Raw genomic sequence first — 20,976 nt, forward strand, 5'->3', positions numbered from 1 at the left:
TGTCCTCTTTCTGTAGGACAAATTTGCCCACCACTACACCTCTCCATGTACTTCATTCATACCAGATTCCAAAGTGTGGCTAGAAATTGCATTCACATTTCTAAATTTTCATTTACATGATATGCAAAATGGTCTCATCATAGCAGTTTCTCCTGTTGAAAAACATCCTCTCAGGCCAAGTTAAAATGCCACTTTTATTAAGAAATTTTGTCCTATCCTTCAGCAGATACTGCTCCATTAGCTGGACCTAACCTCTTTCTTCCCTGACGCTCAAAATGTTATATTGTGGTATTATGGCACCTAACCCAGTATACTTAGTTATATTTTGTGTGTCTCCCTTACTGTATCACAAGATTGGTACAGTCAGTGCCTGCTTCTTGTATCTTTTTTTTATCCTGAATATTACCTAGCACCACATCAAGTACCTCTGTGATTTTAAGCTTACTGTTGAAATAATGACTGATTGAATAAATGAATGAACAAACAGTTGATCATCCGTAAATGTTACTATCAAGTAGTAAAATTCTATGACAAATACTTAGATAAAATCTTCTGATATTTACTCTAAAAACAAGGGAATAGTTACAATACTTTCATTTTTTTACAATACTTTTAAAACCATTTATTGTTATGATTACAGGAAAAATAATTTCAAAATGACAGATTTTCTCATTTATAAGCTTATTAGAATAGTGACTGAGTTCTTTCTATGAAAGAAAACATGTTATTTCTATTTGATTGTGATGTCTATTGGTTCCCTATCATATTTCCTTTCATAATCAAAGGAAGAAAGACAAATTAAAAGGCATACCCAGGGCATAATCATGAATGCTGCAGGCTTAGTGACCTCTACTTATGGACAAAAAATGTTTCTCTAGCAGACCAAGAGGAAAATTTCCTCAGAGCATCATTCCATTTAGTATGTCTCTTAGCTTTTGCACTCAGTAGAAACATACATTCAAATGCTTAAGAAACAATTGCAAGAACATAATAATATTCTATTTATTTAGGAACCTATCCTCTTTTTTTTAAATATTTTATTTATTTGAAAGAGAGAGAGAGTGCAAGCGGCGGGGGGGGCAGAGGGGGATGGAGAGGAAGGGGGAAAGAATCTCAGGCAGACTCCAGGTTGAGCATAGAGCACAGGGGCAGGGCGCGATCTCAGGACCCTGGGATCATGATCTGAGCCAAAACCAAGAGTTGATGGCTTAACCTACTGAGCCACCCAGGTGCCCCCAGGAACCCAGTTTTAAAATTACTTCCTTGCATCAATCTAATGCCTTTTTGTGATTGTAATTGTTTTTAGTTTTGCATGCAAAAGGCCATAGGGGTGAACTGTCACATTTCAGCTCCATGTGCCATTAGATTGGCACTCATTGAGGTTATTTACCCAGAAAATAACTAGAAGTGTTAGTTTGACATTTTGTCATTAATATGTCTATTTTTTAAAAGGAGCATGTCATTTACATAATATTAATTTCTCAGTTGCATAGTGTTAACTCATTTTGCTTAAAAGGAAGTGACAAGTAATTTGGATCTAAATAATTTACTTAATTATGAATGCCTGGGAATTTCTGTATTTCTTCCATTCCCAAGAAAGAGAATTTTACCACTGTCTTTATATTAGGTTAAGCTTAAATATTTTCCTATCAGAATACATTAAGTTACTTCAGCTAAAGAAATTAGAGATGTCAAAGGCAATTATGCTATTCAATTGATCTTCTAGGGTAGGATTGTGTTTAATTGGGCATCTAACTGTAAGTAACCCAAACACCCAATTTATTGGTTAAACTCCTCCTAAATTACATTTCAGAAAATGTAAAGCAAGTGCCCAGACCTTTGGATTAAATTTAAAAACTGCAGAAAACTTTGCAAAAACAGACCCACGACGTCATCCCTCCTAAGTATCTCAGAAACAGCCTCTTACAAGGATGTAGTCAGACTTGCAACTCCTCACAATAATATTCAAGCAGATAGATCAGTTGGAAGCTCTTCATTACAGCAGCTGTTGTGTGTTTACAGCTACATATGCAGACTGCCGAACACCCTCAGTGCACCATAAACGTAGGAATTACACATCCAGAATGGTAATAAACTCATTGGGTGACGTGCTCTCCAGAGTTTTCAGCCCCTTTGCTCCAGTTGGCAAAACTCTGCTAGATTTTAGTTGCTGTAGAAAAATATTAGATTGTTGTGATTTTTGTAAGTTTGGAGACAAACCAGAAACACATAAAACAGCAATAAAAAAGGTAAAAACATAGGCACTGAGATTATTATTATTTTAAAATTACAGTCTCATAGAGAGTTATAAGAGAAGCCACAGAAGAATAAATGAGAAAAATAAGTAAATAAGTGGCTGTGTTCCATAGAAGGTTAGCTTCAAATACTCTCTGTGGGCCAGCTCAGCTGTGTGGTACATCCTGTAGATCATACTAAGAAAGCTGCAGGCTATTAATTAGAAGTATATTTCCTACCATAATAATCTGAGAGTGTTGATAAATTATAGCTAATAGTTGAGCAATTTATTGGTTAAACAGTACTTCCTAGAAAACCAATCCAATTTAGAACAAGCTGATTTCTCTCTTAAAAGCAGGATCTCAAATAAAATTGATTTCTAAATTCATAATAGTGAAAGGGATATTCTCAGGCTTATAAGGAAAGAAGTTCCATGTACAAGAAGATGATCAGAATGTACAACAATGCCTGGCTGCAAGAGGGTTGTTAAGCATTGTTAAAGTCACACCAGCTTATCCCAGCAGTAAGCACTGTGTACTATTCATCAGTCACTGCTCTTGGACAGATGCTTATGGAGTTCTAGGTGCAAGTGTATATAGAATCATTGGGAGAGCTTCCCTAAACGCATATCCCTGGGTACCAACACAAGATATCCAATCACATAGGTCTCTTATTTCATTAATGGTTGGAACAGCTTTCAGAAATGACCGTGACCAAAAATCACGTGAAAGTTTCTGAAGAACCATAATAAAGGCAGAAAAATCAGAAACATGGAGGTGCATAATGGTGGGTGGTGGAATGGAACCCTCATAAAGCCATATGACATGGGACAAAGGAAATCTCTTAGTGTCTACAAACATTCCAGTTTAAAAAGTATTTTCTCCTTTCTCACTGTGTTTCTTCCTACTCCCTCCCTCTTAATGAAAATTGTTATGATGCCATTTTACATCTGGACTCTGTGGCTATGGTCTATTATTTTTTTCTCATTTCATGGCACTGTTCATTTGCCTTCATGCTTACTGATGAGTCCCTGCCAGGGGGCTGCTCCTGATGGCATGCTGGATAGCATGAAAAGCCTGGCAAGGGAAAAAAATGACTAAACAAATTTTACTATCAGTGTTTTATTTAGAACTTGAAATGGATATAGCAATGAGTAAGCCTGCATTATGATCTTAATCCTTAACACTGAAAAAATTATTTATTATTTGAAATAATAATAATTCCATGGATTAAAAAAATATTTTTTCCCATAGACTCCTTCATCTGATCCTCAAACCAATTATATGATTTCTGTAAAAGATGCCCATGGTACTGCTTGGCAAGTAAAGATACAAAACACAGAGGTTTAAGGCATGTACATTTTTTGACATAAGGTAAGATGAGAAATTTCATGCCAGTTAAGACCTAGGCAAAGACTATCTAACCAAATAGAATTACACTTACAAGTCATAGAATTTCACAGTGACTGAGTTTCCTCACTTATAAAATGGGAGAAAATAACACCTATTCCCCTTGTCTTGCTGGCTTGTTCAGGTGGGTGAAAAACATATACAACAATGTATATATTATAATTATTTATACTAAAATTCTTCACTTTTAAAGGACTGTTTAAAAAAAATTAATGCTGCTAATGGGGAAAATTGAGGAATTTTTGGATGGTTCAATTACCTTTAGAACTTCAAGTATCCGTGTCAGTGTGGAGCTCCTCACCTTTATTTAGCTTCTTATTTCTTTTGATGCTTTATGGCTCAGAAGCAAACCATTCTGGTTGTGACCTTGCGGTAGAAGAAGCACAGCTCATGTGTAGCATTATGGAACATCTTTATTACAATATCCATTAATGCTCAATAAATAAGAGGGGCATGGTAGGACAGTTGCTTAAGGGAACTTATTCGAGGACAGACTTCCTGCTAGTTGCACTCAAATTATGAAATAGTCAAATTTCCCCAGGTGCTGAATTTCCTTCCTTCCAACCCATGATTAGTAATGGTGAGACTCCAGAGTGATAAAAATAACTCAGAAACTTTATTCAATCATAGTCTAAACTAGAAATTAGAACTAGAGTTTGCATCTCCAACCCAGACCTCAGAGAAGTGTTGATGTTCCATAAAGGTGAGGACCCATGTAAAAGGAGAAAATTATTAGCAGAAAAGAAGCTGAAGATTCTAGGTAAGAATAAGGATATGCTCAGCTGGTTGTTGCTTCATGCTCCTTGCTTTTTCAAGGAATGAAAACAAAGAAGACTTTTAGTATTCCTACTGCAAGAGAATGTGAAATTTGGAAAAAAGGAGAAAAGATTAAGAAAGGAAATGAAAACTGGAAGAATATGGAAATGGAAGAATATGATTTAGTCAAATAGAAGCAAAGAGAAAAGGGAGAGGAGGAGGTAAAGCTGGTCAGATAACTCACTTGGCATTCCCTGCCCCTGGCTTCTTTCTTCGGAAAATGTTGAGGAAAGTGTTGGAGCGGCAGGGCAGCTTGCCATCGCCAACATGCATGCGGACTACGTCAGAGGTGGTGAAGGCACTGCGGACATTCCTCTCAGGCTTGGCAATAATGATGTACATCTTGGGAGTGAACATGCACCCCAGGGCCACCGTTACACTGAGGCTCACTGCAAAGCAGGTAGTGATGATCTTGTAGTTGCTCCCAAAGTAAATGGGCACAAAAGCTAGCCAGATGATGCAGGTGGTGTACATGGTGAAGGCAATATATTTGGCCTCATTGAAGTTGGCGGGCACATTGCGGGTCTTGAAGGCATAATAGGTACAGCTCATGATGAGGAGTCCATTGTAGCCCAGAGGGGCCACCACACCCAGGTTGCTGGTATTGCAGATAAGGTAGACTTCCTTGATACTTGGGTAGGACAGGATGGGCATGGGGGGCTCCATGATGATCAAGGTTACCACCAGGGTTAGCTGCACGCTAATCAGAATTGAGGCAATGATCACCTGGGCCCAGGCGCTCATGAACCTGGGCTTCCGGGTGCAGATCTTCTTCTTGCTGCCAGCTAGGATACGTGCAATTCGGTTGGTTTTGGTCACTAAAGCAGAGTAGCACATGGCAGAGGAGAGGCCAACCAGAAGGCGCTGGAGGTAGCAGGATGTGGTGGTAGGTTTGGCAATGAGAGTAAAAGGGCACACATAACCAAGGAAGATTCCAGCTAGGATAATGTAGCAGAGCTCCCGACTGGAGGATTTGACCACTGGTGTGTCTCGGTATAGCACAAAGATGAGGGTAACAAACAAGGTGACAAGTATGCCCAGGCAGGAAAAGGCGATGGCTATGATGGATTCTATGTTGCTCCACTCAAGATAGCGCACAGGAATAGGTTCACAGCCTGTAATGAGAAAAATAGTTTTAATTTTTTTTTAATTTTTTCTTTTCAAGTAGGCTTCATACCCAGCATGGAGCCAAGTGTGGGGTTTGAACTCACGACCCTCAGATCAAGACCTGAGCTGAGATCAAGATTCAGATGCTTAACCTACTGAGCCACCCCAGTGTCCCAAGAAAAATAGTTTTAAAATCCAAGATTTCTGCTATCAATAATAACACTGCTTACTAGTTACCAGAGACATAGCTATGTTCACATCTTCCACATTTTGTGTATTTTATTTCTTTTTTTTTCTCAAAGATTTTATTTATTTATTTGAGACAGAGAGTGAGAGAGCACGAGAGGGGGGAGGGTCAGAGGGAGAAGCAGACTCCCCGCTGAGTACGGAGCCTGATGCGGGACTTGATCCTGGGACTCCGGGATCATGACCTGAGCTGAAGGCAGTTACCCAAGCAACTGAGCCACCCAGGCACCCAACATTTTGTGTTATTTTAATTATTTTTTAAAATGCCTCATTATTACACTAATATATATACACCATTGTCTTATGAAGACAATTGTATTCCCAAACCTGATCTCACCACAAGACTAATGTGACATACTTGAGCCTATAAAAATAATCTTTTCTCCCAACACCAGCTTTACAAATGGATGCCACTCTGTGGGTGGAACTTCGTTCTACACTTTCAGAAAAAGAAAAAGAAGGAAGCTAAACTGTGTTTCCCGGGAAGGTTAAATAGTGATAATGTAATAGAATACATTAGTAAGAAATACACTAACAAAATTTTTATTTTCACGTAGCTATTGTCCAGAGGTAAGTCCAGCTCATAGACAAGTACTGTTTTGGCTGGCAGAGTGTTTTAAACATAAATTTTATTTGAATTCTTTAGAAGAATCTACATTTTCCCATTTATTATATATTACTCACTTTGTCTCACCCCTTGAGTTATGTATGATCCATCTGTGGCATCTGAGGGCCTTGAGTTATCAGCTTCTACTAGACATACCAAGGAAGGATGAAATCTCCTGTCATCCATCTCTTGAAAGGAGAGATATTCCTAAATACCTGGCTTATCTTTTCCCTCAGATGGAGAATAAAGTCTGTTTTGTATTTCACGGAGAGAGAGAAATTTGTCAGGTCCTGAAGATAACCCCTTCATAGAACTTTGTGTTTGGTCTGGGCCAGTATTTCCCAAATTGTGAGAATAAAAATATGTCCATGACTTTAAGAAAAGACTCATTGTTCTACGGCCATGGGAACAGGAACCATCAGAACCTGTTTTACTCCTGTTTAGTCAACAACAGCTCCCCTCAATGAACATGATTTCTGCAAGCCAATCAGTCAGTGTTAACCCTTGCTTCTGATAATCACCCAAGTAGGAACAGACTCAAGGCAATAAACGAGCTCCAGCCATTCACAAGCACACAGTCTTGACTGATCACAGTGGTCCCTCTCTCTTGTGTGTCAGGGGTTTATCTATGTCAAAGTCTCAACCTCTTCCTGGGAGAACTTGCGCTTCCTCTAAAAAGTCACATTTTAATCCTAAATCTTCTCATTTCCTTGCAAATTTTAGGAAAATGATTAGATAGATAATTTAGAATAAGAAGAACTATTATGGGGGGCTTTTGATAGAACATATTCAATGAATTAAAATATTTAAGAGTGGCTGTAAACAAATAAGGAGATAAAATACTGAATAGTCAATACTAAACTTTTTTAGTTGGCATCCTGAGCTTGCTAAATAAAATTCAAATTCCAATGTTGTCTTTGTCAAGGCCTTTATAATCTGAAAGCTAGCCCTCTTTTCATTCCTTTTTCTGTGCAACTTTACCTGGTTTTGTAAATGAGCTAGTCTGTCCTTAGAGTTTTCATTAGAAAAGAATATTACATTTTATATTTCTAGAACACAAGTCAGATCTATGGAAGTTGAATTAAAACCCTGGTCTAGAGCCAAATTAAGAGCTATAATTAATGATTTTCCTGAACTTCAGGGATACAGGCAAAATATTTTCTGTAGAATTCAGGATTTTTATTAGATGCTTATTGTCGTACACTATAGATATGTACCAATTAACTCAATTAATTGTTAGCCTCATGGAGTAAAATGTTTAAAAGCAGCAGATTAGAAAACAGAAGATTTAAATAACCTAGTGTTATAAAGTTTAAAAAATAGAAAATGCATTACATAAGGCAATTTTGAAAGCTTTTCTTTCAACAAAGATGCAAAATTATAAACTAAATAAAAAGATAGACTTTATGACATCTTCAGACAATTCTGAGGTAGACTCAACACCTGACAAGAAAAATTATACCTTTTCTTTTTGTAAATGGGCTCAGACCTGAATTAGGGGACCAAACAGAAGAAAATGTTAAAATGTAAAATTACTAACTTAGAAAATATCCAAAAAAAAAAGAAAATATCCAATATGTGATTAGACATTTCTAGATAGACTTAAAAAGTAAATAAGCCAGAAATCAATATAGTTGTGGATCTTTAGGTAAAACAACCAAAAGAGCCTCTATTCTCTATGATCTGGGAACCTGTAGATAAGGAAACCTATAGATACTTCAAACAGAAGTGTCATTTAAAGAACCAATGTCCCACATTAGCTAAAATTCAGGACTATTACTTGAAGTCTGTCCAGTGAATTAACTCCATGGCAAACACTGGTACCCAATAACTCCTTGTCCTTCCTCTGAACTCCCAAGGGAAGCAATACCTCTTTTTTATTGATACAGGTGTCTTTATGTCCACCAGTAATCTCACTATTAAGAGAACATCAGATAAATTGGTTTAATAAAACCATAGAAATGGTGAAAATCTTTAACAATCTTATGCCCCAACCCACAACTGGTACTTTGAGATTATTATGAGAAGGATACACTATTCTCTGTGACACAAAACCCACAATTTTAATAGGTAGGATTAACTTCTAGACAAAATGTATTATGGTTCCCTACAGATGATCAAATTACAGCTGCTAGTCATGAAAATACCTACACTATGTATAATTAAAAAAAATTATCTAAGGAATATGTTAGCCCCAGAATCCCTATGGATAAAAGACTTCACAGAAATAGGAAGATGGATTGGAACAGAGCACATAAACATATTGATTATCATATGTACCTAGATTATCATAAATCTTTCTTTTTTGTGTAAATATAAAAATGATACACCATAATCTAGATGTATTAACTCAACAGCATAGCACATATCAAAGAACCATTGCTCATTGTGGTAGGCTCACTGTAAAAAAAAAAGGTACCATAAAAGTTATAGATACTATAAAAATACTTAGAAATACGATAGAAATATTTTAGAGATTATCATGCTAAGCAGACTGCTCTGACTAAAAATCCTAACAAAAGCATTTCATATAAAACAAATAATTTATGATAGTAACAAATTCATGAAGAAGTTCAAGTATTTAATTATAGATACACAAAATGTGGCCAGAAAAGAAGTTCTTAAAAGAAATTCCAGAAATTTCATGACTGTGTTGTAAGATTCATGAAGATAATATCTGACAAAACCAAAATGGCTATCTGAGAGTACCAGATAAAATATCTACCAGGCATTGGCTAAAATCCTGATGGAACAAATGAAAGAATTCATTTCAGTAGGGACAAATTGGCCACAAAATTAAACACTATTGGGGAAACATTTTTCCAGGATAGCAGATGTGGCCAGTTCATGCTTCATTTGTAATTAAATCAATTAAGACAAATTGTAAAGGTGGAGGCATTAACTGAAACAATTGCAAAAGAACCTCTGAGTTACTCCAAAGGGACTGTATACAGTTTTCTCCCTCTGTGGTTTGTGAATATGTACTAGTTTAAACAGTGTGTTTATTTTGCAGATGGGTTGAAGCATTCTGTTGAAAAGCTACAATACTTACAAAGGCTAAAATATGATTAGATTTTGTGGTCTTAGCACATTCCAAGTTGTCAATCTAGTGATATGGGAACATTTTCAGTGGAGTACTTATTCATGAATTTAAATTATGCAAGGCTGTCTTCATTCCCAGCCCTCTGGACAAATGAAAAGGAACCTTAATATTGGTGAAGGTCACACCCCTTAGTGATTTTAAACTGAGGTTCTGCAGAGAGCCTCCAGAAGCTGAAGGCACATGGAAGTTGACTGTTTACTGAAGAACTTTATAGCAAGCCGATGACTATACAATGGTCTTCTGTGCAAGATCATCTGAAGAAGAGTCCTACATATATCATATTTCCTTTGTATACTCTTTCTTACTCATACTTCTCTTCTTTACTGATTTAAAACTATATAAATTTGAGTTTGTCTTTAGTATTCTCCTTACTAGTAATAAGTATTTGCCTAAACCTATGTTTTACTAGACAATCATTAACTCAATAATTCAATTATATCAAGCTATTGTTAGGTATATCTCACTAACTTCCAATAATGATATTTTTGTATATGCAAAGATTCCACAAGTTCAGATATTTGAAAGGACTCAGAAGATTCATACAACATACTCATGTAATGTTTTTTACTTAAAGGCAAAACGTATAACATAGTAAGAGAAAGACAGTGCAGGTAAGCACCAAGGGGCAAAGGGATATCCCAGTGCAAGCTCTCTAAGATCCTTACTCTCACAAGGGCACACTTCATCTTTGAACAGAGAGCTCAAGGCAGAAGTTCCCAGTGAAGTCTTTTAATGACCTTCAAGTCATATGGCCAAGTAAGCCTATCTAATATGCCAGCTGAAATCCATCAGTAAACAAACTGATTTTGGTTGTTACCAGTGGAGCTTCAAACTCAAAACTGCATTTAATAAATATCAGTCCCCTTAATGTAGCCAAGAGTCAAAGACAGGTAGGTACTCAGGCATCTCCACAGATAATCAGTTGTTCAAGCCTAGCTGTAAATTAAGCCTAGTCTACACAGTGTACCATACACAAATGAAGAAAAATATGCTTATGTTAGGAGATATGAGTATTCTGTGCTGTAACAGTACCATTTTGTCAACAACACCCCAAAACAATATGCTTACAACTCTACTGTGATTGCTTTATTTCTTCTGAAGATCCTAGATTCTTTTCCCTGTGGGGAAACCAGACTTTTCAATGACAGTCCAGGACCACCCAAAACAGTCACCTGAGGATAGGGACTGATAATTTATATTTTGAACCAGCTTTGTTTTCTCCTTCTTTTTCTTCTTTCCTTTCCTTCTTCTTTTTTTTTTTTAGACATCCTAAATTTCAGAAGCATTAGCTTTGATTCCTTGAGAGAATTTGCTGTAATATCCATATTGTCCATATATATAATATAATATGTAATGTACTTTTTTGTCCTGTATTTGAGGTTTAAAGAGTTGTCCAACCCCCAGATGTGTTTGGGTATCCCAAGCCTGGAAGGAGTGGGAGTTACCTTCAAATAGTGGTAAAGACTGTCCTGGCCCTACCTGACCCCCAGCAACCAAAAGCAAAAGACTTTATGTGAGTTGCACATACTATATCTAAAGTCTCGAAAACTTAGGGACCTAGCAGTATCTGTGGTTACAGTTTTCCCAGAGAATTCATAGCTATCAGACAAGTCCATTTCCCAGAGAATCCAGAGCTATCGGACTACAAATTCCTGAGCAAAATCTAAGAGAAGTAGTAATAACTCTGATCTGAGGTACAGGAAGTTACTCCTAATTTTTTAAACAAATATTGGTTCACTTATAAGATCCAAATGCATTGGAGGAATGACAATTTAATACTGGGTTTTTTCCCAGTTAGGTTAAGACAAATTTAATATGAATCAAGAAATAAAGTCCACAGTTATTCTACCCAAAAGGTCTTTGGACATTTAATAGCAGTTACAATAATACTTCATAATCAATAAAGCATCATCAAAAATGCTTTCTTTAATGTTATTACATTAATATCAATTATCTACAAGGAGAAATTCTGTTTCATGGTCAGTGTTCAACTTTAATGTCACCCCTGTCTATTTTTCATGTGAAGAGACTAAAAAAAGAGGGGCGCCTGGGTGGCTCAGTCGTTAAGCATCTGCCTTCGGCTCAGGTCATGATCCCAGGGTCCTGGGATCGAGCCGCACATCAGGCTCTTTGCTCAGCGGGAGGCCTGCTTCTCCCTCTCCCACTCCCCCTGCTTGTGTTCCCTCTCTCACTGTCTCTCTCTCTGTCAAATAAATAAATAAAATCTAAGAAAAAAGAAAAAGAAATAAGTAGCATCAGATTACATATAATTGGTTCATGGATTGTTAAACTACTGTCAAGTTTTATATTGTGGCAGAAGAGATCCCTGTTTATGCATCATAAGAAATAGAGTGAAATTTAAATGCTGAATTAAAATGTACATTTTCCCAAGAATAAAGTATGAGAAACTTATTAACAGCTTCAGAAAGTGCTTCCTCTAAGTAGTATACCATTTTTTTCTTTATAGCCAACAAACGATATATTCTAATGAAAACAATAACACATTTATAAACATGTTTTTATTCATTAATATTAGAGCCTTTGGAGCATATATGGAAAGTAACTATCTCATAAAATAATTTTATACGTATTAACAAGCTTTATCTTCAGTAAAAACACCATATCCTAAAGAAGAATGATTTCTCATTTTAACTAAAATTCAGTAAAAAAAAAAAAAAAAATCCACCTGTGAAAACAAAACACCTACTTAAAGGCCATGCATTTACTCCTCTGAGTATTTCTACTGGTTTTTGGTATTCTCTGCCTGTGGGTTTTTACTTTTCTCAACTACTGCTACCATGACAACAACCAACAACACATTGCCATGTAGTGCACACTTGCTCTGAGCCTGACATGGCACCAAATGAGTGGCAAATGAGACCTCATTGTCCATTCATGAGTAAGACTGAAAGGGATCCAGAAATGACAGGTGTCACTGAAACTAAGTATAAACTAAATCAGAGATGTGTACTCCGAAAGACCCCAAACATAAGATTTGCACAATAATCAAATATATGATCCAAAAGTAGCTACTTGCCTATTGCTATTAGAAAAGGGCAGTCTGAGTTGTTGCTTGGCTCAACTCATTTGAACGCTAACGTGACTTTTATGCATGTGAAGGATGATAGATTAAATACTTTAGAAAGATAATCACATTAAATAAGTATAGTGAAGGAGGATTTTTCTTTTATGCTTTACTCACTCAAAGAGCCTTAAATCAATGGTGATCATCATTTGGCAGTGGGAAAAAAATATACCCACAATGGGAGATCTCTAGGGAATAAAATATATGACTTCGAGTTCCATTATTATAACATATTGGATCTTTTGAAAATGTTTTTTGTATTTTAATGTCTTAAAATAGGATAGAAGTTCTTTACCAGGCATGAGATGAGCCCCAATCAAAGTAAAAATGGAGCAGTAGGAAAAATTGGGGGAAGCCCAAAAAATGTAGACAAGAGAAAAATTCTTACACCTCAAAGCCAGGACTTCTGATTTCTAAAATCAACCTGAGAAAGGCTAGCTTTGTCTTTGAGCCCTTCACAGTCAGCTGTAGTCTCAGTCAAATAGCAGAGAGGACTGACTAGTAAGTCAACCCCCTATGTGATTTAAAAAGGCCCAGCAGGAAGCACACACTATGAAGGAGGATAAAGATGTGAACAGAGGCATAGCATGAGTGGGAAAGAAGACTTGTTGTCCAAAAGTGGCTGAAAAAGCTTTTCCAAGCCAGTCTATTGCATGCAACCAGGAGATAAGTTAGACCCAGGGATAAAAACCCTGGATTCTCATAGTGGCTTCTCTATTAACCAAATGCACTGACCTGGATGAACTTAGGTAAGTCCCTTCTTCTTTCTATTTCTCTCAATAGAACATTTATTAGACAGCTATTATATCCTAGGCACTAGACTATGAGCCAGAGATTAATGTTTCTCACAGGATGGGACAGGAACCAGGTGCCTCAGAATTTGCTGGGTCCCATCTAAGAACTGGTGAACAGGAATCTCTGCAAGTGGGTAATACCTGGGTAATTTTTAGGCATATTAAAGTTGAAAAGCAGTTTTCTGTGACAGAATAAAAATATGAGTGAGATACAGTTTTTATCTTCAAATGTATTCTAATCTAACTTCCTTCTCTTTAAAAAAGGTCTTTGTACTAAATAATTTCTAAAAGCTTTCTGACACTCATTTTAGATTAACTTTTTCTAACAAGATTACCATTTTACAAGGTACTTTCACTGAATAAGTAAAATTTTCATTATGTGACCTGGTTCTACTTCCCCAGCATTTTTGATGTGTTCTGAATAAGTCATACAATTTCTTAGCTGCTATTCTTATTTGGAAACAGGTGAAAAAGTAAAAAACAATCAGAAGTGTTACCCTTCATAATTATTTTCAACAACACCCAGGGATCAGGAGTCAGTGAACTGGGCTCTGCTTTTAACTATTTGCATGACCTTGGGCACACAAGTACACCTCTTTGGGCCTCAGCTTCCCCTTTCTAAAAGGAGGGATGAGATTACTCACATGACAAAGTCTTTATGTACTCAGATGACAGTTTCTATGGCTCTATTACTCTTAAAATTTGTGAAAAGTATTTGTGAAACATCTCTCATGTGTGAGCTCATATCAGGATCCATGGAAAACAAAATTCATATATTTGAACATTGCTCTTATGAAATTTACAAACTCATATAATCCATCCATATGATATCCATTGATTTTACTAGTAAACCATCTCTTGCATTCATATATTCATCCATTCCTGCTGCAGCTGCCTTCATCCATGCCCTCTGAAATTACTCACTTGAACCAATGCAGTAGTTCCTAGCTTCTGTTTTTCATCCAGTCTCACTACACTCCTCAGACTGCTAGGAGGAGCATCTTTCTGAGACACAAATATCATGGTGTTATTTGCTAATTTAAATTCTTCAATGGTTCTCCTGTGCTTAAAGCCACAGTCCAAACCCTCAGGAAAAGGTCATGCAGAAGCTTGTTACCAACCCTACTAGTCTCATTTCTGGCCTTTGCTAGGTCCTTGTGCCTATCAACCAACCCCATACACTTATTTTGTGGTTTTCCCCAAATGTGTTACAGGCTTTCATTTTCCCATCTTCTACTTTTTCTCTGGAATTTCATCTCTTTATCTGCCTAACAAACTTTATGCACTATAAATATCTCTTATATTAATAACAATTTTATATTATTTTTACATGTTTCTTCCCTGATAAGTTTTAAGCAAAATAAAGTAATAAAGCAAGATAAATTTAAAGCAAAAAAAAAAAAATACTGCCTCACACATAGATGTTCGAGAAATGATTGCAAATATAAATGCAATACCTTCAAATAAAATTTTAAAAAAGAAAAACAGAAAACAACTGGTATACCAGAATACCCCTTTAATACACTTTTATTTAGATTAAAAAAAATCCATGTTCATAATAAAAAGAAATTTTTTTAAATGAACTTGCCTTTCAATATGGATCATGGAAAACTTATAAGAGGTTTCTGTGTGCTCTTTGACATGAGCAAGAAAAAGTGCTCACTGTAAATAAATATCAAAAAAGACATGAGCTGCTTGCTCACATTTTAAACAATGGGCATATTGAGAAGGCCCATAGTTAGGGACAAGGTCTGAAGTGAGGCACTTCCTACCTGTTAGATCTGCACTGGGCCACCACCCCAAGTCACAGGCTTTGCAGGTGAATTCATCTTGCACGTATTCATTCTCTTTGCAGGCTGTGCAAATCCAGCAGCAGCTCACTTCTCCTTTCCGTATGACCTGTAACACAGGGATAGTCCATATGACTTAAAGATGGTCTCCCCAGAAAGTCTTCTATTTCAATATGGACTTGTTTTCATACTACAATAAAAAAAAAATAATTCTTCAAAATATCCTATATGCTGAGGAAACTTATGTACACGCATTCGAATATACCTGATTATCTTTAGAGTTCAGATGTGAATTTCAATTCATTCCATGCTGGGTTTGGAGGTTTTTCAAAAATAATGTCTTTCATAAAGGGAATTGATGACATTATCTTTTTCAGAGTTAAAAAAATGAAACAATTGAATTTTATTATTTATACTCATTTGTATTATCCTCAGAAAAATAAAAAGAAATTTTTCTTCTCTGAAAGAGCAATGTTTAACCACAAAATTTCTTATGTAATATTTTCTTATTAATTCGTAAAATCTGAGGACTTATGGAATTTTATAATTATGAATGTCTGAGCAACTTTATATACATAAAAACAGAATGATGGCTAAGAAAGTCAACTCTATTATTGGCCCTGTGACTTGCTCTAGTGAACTTAAAACATTACGTAAATTGTTGGAAGAAAAATTACTAGTCCAAAATTACTGAAGAATCTTTCATTATTAGAGTAGTTTAAACTTTCTCCCATTTTCAATCTGTTTGTTAAGCATATTTCACTTGACATGATACCAAAAAAGTCAAAACATTTAAAGTGATTTTCTTGTAAGCAGCACATATTAGATCTTGCATTCATCTCCAGTCCGAGAACTTTTGCCTTTTATTGAAGTGTTTCATACATTTACATTTAGTATAATCATTGGTGTGGTTGGAAATGAAAATTTGACCAGATGCTGTACATTGTGTACATAAGGTATAGTGTGCTGGATGTTTTTCCTTGAAGTATTGGCCTTTGTTCTGGCAGGCAGCTAACTCCTTGTGAGCACTGTTTTTAATCTTTTAGGACAAGTCTAGAAGAGTCTCTACTCTAGGAATAATTAAGCCTCATTATTAAGGTGTGACCACCTGGGGTTTCTACTTAATTCCTTGTGTATTCAACAAGGTATCTCCACTCTGGCTTGTGGAAAATGAGACAATTCCTGGATCTGTGTAAGCTCAGGGATTCCAGCTCCCCAGTAATTTTTTTTTTCACCTGAACTTTTTGAATTCTGTCCTATTCATGTGCAGACTTGTGTTCAGTCAAATGCTTAAGAGAACCTGTATGCTAACTTCTAGGACATTTTTTCTGAATAGTTCTATCCCTTACACTACACAACAAATTCTCACTGCCGTGGCCTTCCTAAACTTTGATTTCTGTCTTCTTAAATTATCAAGATCACCAAGCTCTGTGTTCTCTTTCACTGAACAACAAGGAAATTGCCTCCAGGCAGAAAGCCTGAGTGATTTTAGGGTTCACCTTGTTTGTTTGCCTTCACTTTCCTGGAATCAAGGTCATGCGCTGTTTCCAATGTCTGAACACAGTTATTTCATATATTAGGTCAAGTTTTGTAGTTGTTTACACCAAAAGGCAGTCTGGGCTCTGTTACTCTTTCATGGCTAGAAGCACAAGTTCTTCCCTAATACATTAAACATTATTAAATGTTTTCATATGCAAAATCAGAAATTAAATTTTAAACATTGCCATACCTTAAAATCATACAACCTCTAGACTTTGTGAAAATAAAACTATCTTCTCACAGAGCAGGTGAAAATTTATACCCCTATCTTTGAATTACATATAAAATATCAAATGACAGTATATTTTCAGAAAATGTAAAAGGTTTTCTTTTTCTTTTTTTACTTTCAGATAACTTCAGAAAGTAAAATCAAATTAAGTCTTTTTTTAAAAAACTCCTCGCAACCTTAAAATAAGCATGGGAAATTTACATTCCAGATAATAATTTTTTAAGTGATATGAGAAAAATTGAGTAAATGAATACTGCTTTCTTATTTTAATTGGCATAAAAGTACAGTAAAAGCCATCACAAAATACTGTATATCCTTTTAGTCAGCTTTGTCTCTTTCTCTTTACTATAAAAATAATTCTACTATTCAACAAATTTAAAAAGTGGTAATGCTAAACAAATTGATTTATGTAGGATGAATAGTGAGGGTAGATCCTGTGAGTAACTGGCATTTGGAAAGTATTTAAAATTAGGTTTTCTATGACTGAATAAATGAATGAATAAATGATTAGCCTATCTCTTTAATAAATAATAAAAATGGAGCTGCTTAAATAGAGTTATATTTTATGACTCCTTCTTTATTCTGCCACCAAGTATGTGTACTTTTGGCATCTATAATATCTGGTTTGTCTTTTTTTTTTTTTTAGAGAGGGTGGGGAGGGTCAGAGGGATAGAGAGAGAGAATCTTAAGCAGGCTCCATGCCCAGCGCAGAGCCCAATGGGGGGCTCTTTCCCACAATCCTGAGGTCATCATCTGAGCCGAAATCAAGAGTCAGATGCTTAACTGATTGAGCCACCCAGGAGCCCCTGACTTGTCTTTTCCATCTCTCAGTCACCCCTCTAGACTGAGGTTTTATTATTTCACACCTGAATTCTGGTCCTTGTCTCCTAATCATATAACATGCTCTAATTTCTTCTTGCACTAGAGTAATATGCATACAGCTGCCAGGATCACCCAAATAGGCCATGGGCTCCTCAAGGGAAGGGACCAAGCTGACTTTCATCATTTTCAGATCATAGTCTTCAAGGGACAGATATGTACCAAAAACACACAGTAGGCAGCCAATGGACAGGTATTGAATAAATCTTTTTTAAAAAATACAATTAGGCCACTCAAAGAACTTTAGTGCCTCCCTACCCCAATACCTTTGCAATATAAGCTCTTCAGTCAGGCATTCACTTAGTCTCTGGTCCTTGTTTCTGCACCTTACTTTGTCTTATTAATTTCTTACATAAGTCTGCCAAATGAGGACAGAGCCTCTGTGCCAGCCAGCCCCTCACTGTGTCTTCATTAATGTCCACATAACTGTTTGTTTTGTTTGTTTTGGAGGGAGGTTTCAAGAACAGTAGAGACATCATTGAATTTGTGTTTCATCTGACTTGCTTTCTATAAGGAGTATTCTGGCTGCTATTGGAGAACAGAGTTTAAAGAGAGAGAGAAAAGAAAGAATGTGTGTGTGTGCATTTTATATGTGTGTGTTTTAATCCATGGTTCTCACATGGAAGCATATAGTAAACAAATAAATATGTTTTAATGAAAAAATGACTATTACCTTCCATTTAGAATGTCATCTTTTCTCCATCAGTCCATCTCTGTTAGTACTTTCAAGGGCAGATACATCACAAGCTCCAGACTGTATTTCTGGAGCAGTAAATCCTTTCAAACATTGCCTTATTTATAATTCTCTAGTAGCTAAAATACAGTTGGTTTTTTATTACTACAAGCTACATTTTGTCCTCTAATTTTTTCATATCCATATAATAGATATGTTTCTTTCAGATACAGTTCTTTTTAATTCTTGTTATCGTCTCTAATTTATATCCAAATCTTCCCAATAGCATATTATTGATTATTTTTATATTTTCTGTATTTTTATATGAGTCATGCTTACTGATATTTCTTTTGTATGGCCCCTCCTGATCCATGGTCAGTCTTTGTCCAGAAGCATATGATCCTCCTGACATATTATCAGGAGGTCAATAGTAGCCTGACACTACATCACGGTGCCTACCTCACTTCATCTCATCACATAGGCATTTTATCATCGCACATCATCACAGGAAGAAGGGTGAATACAGTATAATAAGATATTTTGAAAGAGAGAGAGAGAGACCACATTCACATAACTTTTATTACAGGATATTGTTACAATTATTATATGTCATTATTAGTTACTGTTGTTAATCTCTTACTGTACCTAATTTATAAATTGAACTTTATCATAGTTATGTTAATCTAGGAGAAAACATAGTATATATCAGGTTTGATACTATCTGTGGTTTTAGGAGGAGGGTGTCTTGGAACATATCCCCAAATAAGAGGGGACTACTATTGTATATATTCAACAACTGAATAAAGTATTTTTTCACTTTTGTCACAAGCAAACACTTTTTATGATAGCTCTGAGTCACAATAACAGTTTTGGTATTTTACTGAAACTTCCGTTGAAGGACCAAGGCTTACTAAGGCCCAGAGCCTGCTTTGATTCTTTTTATGTCCTGTGTACACGGTGCTGTTTATTGTTAGTGAGACCAGGTGAGGTGCTGGTACACACAATGCCGTGATTCAATTACATAGACCCTGTAGGAATATTTATGCAAGGAAATCAAGTGTTCGTTTTCTGACTAAGTTTCTGAAGTAACCTGAAATGGATTTTTTTAATTAAGGTTTTATTTAGAAAAAGAATACAGGCACCTGGGTGGCTTAGTTGGTTAAGTGTCTGACTTGACTTCCACTCAGGTCTTGATCTCAGGGTCGTGACACAGAGCCCCTTGTCAGGCTCCAGACTCCATGGGGAGTCTTCTTGAGATGCTCTCCCACTGCCCCTCCCTCTGTTTCTCCCCCAACATGCATGCATGCTCTCTCTCAAATAAATAAATCTTAAAAAAAAAAAAGAATGAAAGAAAATAAATAGCATCAAGAGAATGTAATGAAGGAAAGGTAACTGTGAATCAGAGGAAACAGAGAAAATTTTCTTCAGAAGAGAAACGCCTGAAAGACTAAAGAGAATAAAGAAACTGCGTCTACTGTAATTAGGACTGTTGGAGAATCAGTTGCATGAGAGAAGAGTTAGCGCTGCCCTCCTCTGTTCCTATCATGTCCTGTAGGAGAGCTGGGGCAACAGTCAACTCAAATATGGATGTTTTTCTCCCACTGCACTGAGTTCCTCAAAGGAAGGGGCCATTTTTAAGTTTCCTTTGCATTCCCAGCACTAGTGAAGTATGGAAGCTGAAGGGACTCCATTTTAGAAAAACTCCATCTCTGCTGTTTTTTTTCTGGGCCCCTTTTACTCATGTTCCATATTTTGCCTCTAAATAACCGAAGCTCTGTTCTCATTTCAAGGGGGAAATAAGAAAGTTAATCGTTCTCTGAATTTTGTTCTAGGCCCCAAATCCCTGATAACAACTAAGAAAAGCCAGATCCCAAACACGTTCCAGGACATTTGCTTCAAACAAACCTCGGCTAATACTGGCATCAATAGTTTTAGCTTCGCTAATTTATGGAATAACACCTGTTGTTCACCTGACACTCACCTCAATTTGACCCTACCCTGGATTCCTGAAGAAACATGTATCCTAAATCCTTTTCTAATATAAACCCCTAGCCCAAAACAACGACAAAACTCATTCTCCCTTCCTTTCCGAGTCTCCCAGACACTCTGCTATTCTTTGTCACTCACGCTATTCAATAAACTCTTCTTCCACTTTCTCTGGCTCCTGGTTTGTTTTGTTTTGTTTTTTTTTCATGTTTGATTTCTATCCTGCACCAAGCCAAGGGCCCTCTTGGCTGGTCTTGTGGGACCCTCCCCTGGGTCCTCAGACCCAGCCTGCCTACATCACTAGCCTGGTTCTTGGCACATATTAATTACTCAATAATGTAGATGGAAGAAAAGAGGAAAATAATATAGACTATGACATAAACAGAAGCAATGGAAATGAATTCAAAGAGAATAAAAAATAGAGTAAAATGGAGAAAACCTTACAAAAACTAAATAAAAAATACCAATGAAAAAACAC

General features: G+C 36.3%; 1 protein-coding gene across 3 annotated transcripts in view; it reads right to left on the minus strand.

Annotated features, from left to right (window-relative positions):
- Positions 1–20,976, minus strand: part of GRM1 (glutamate metabotropic receptor 1) — a 415,932-nt gene that overhangs the window by 35,417 nt on the left and 359,539 nt on the right. For all 3 annotated transcript variants that reach the window (XM_021693412.1, XM_021693413.1, XM_021693414.1), the window contains exons 6-7: positions 15,175–15,301; positions 4,645–5,575 (exon numbers count right to left, since the gene is read on the minus strand). In XM_021693412.1, the coding sequence (XP_021549087.1) occupies positions 4,645–5,575; positions 15,175–15,301 (1,058 nt within the window). The remainder of the gene's footprint in view (positions 1–4,644; positions 5,576–15,174; positions 15,302–20,976) is intronic.

The sequence above is a fragment of the Neomonachus schauinslandi genome, chromosome 8, assembly GCF_002201575.2.
Source record: "Neomonachus schauinslandi chromosome 8, ASM220157v2, whole genome shotgun sequence".
Lineage (NCBI taxonomy): Eukaryota > Metazoa > Chordata > Mammalia > Carnivora > Phocidae > Neomonachus > Neomonachus schauinslandi.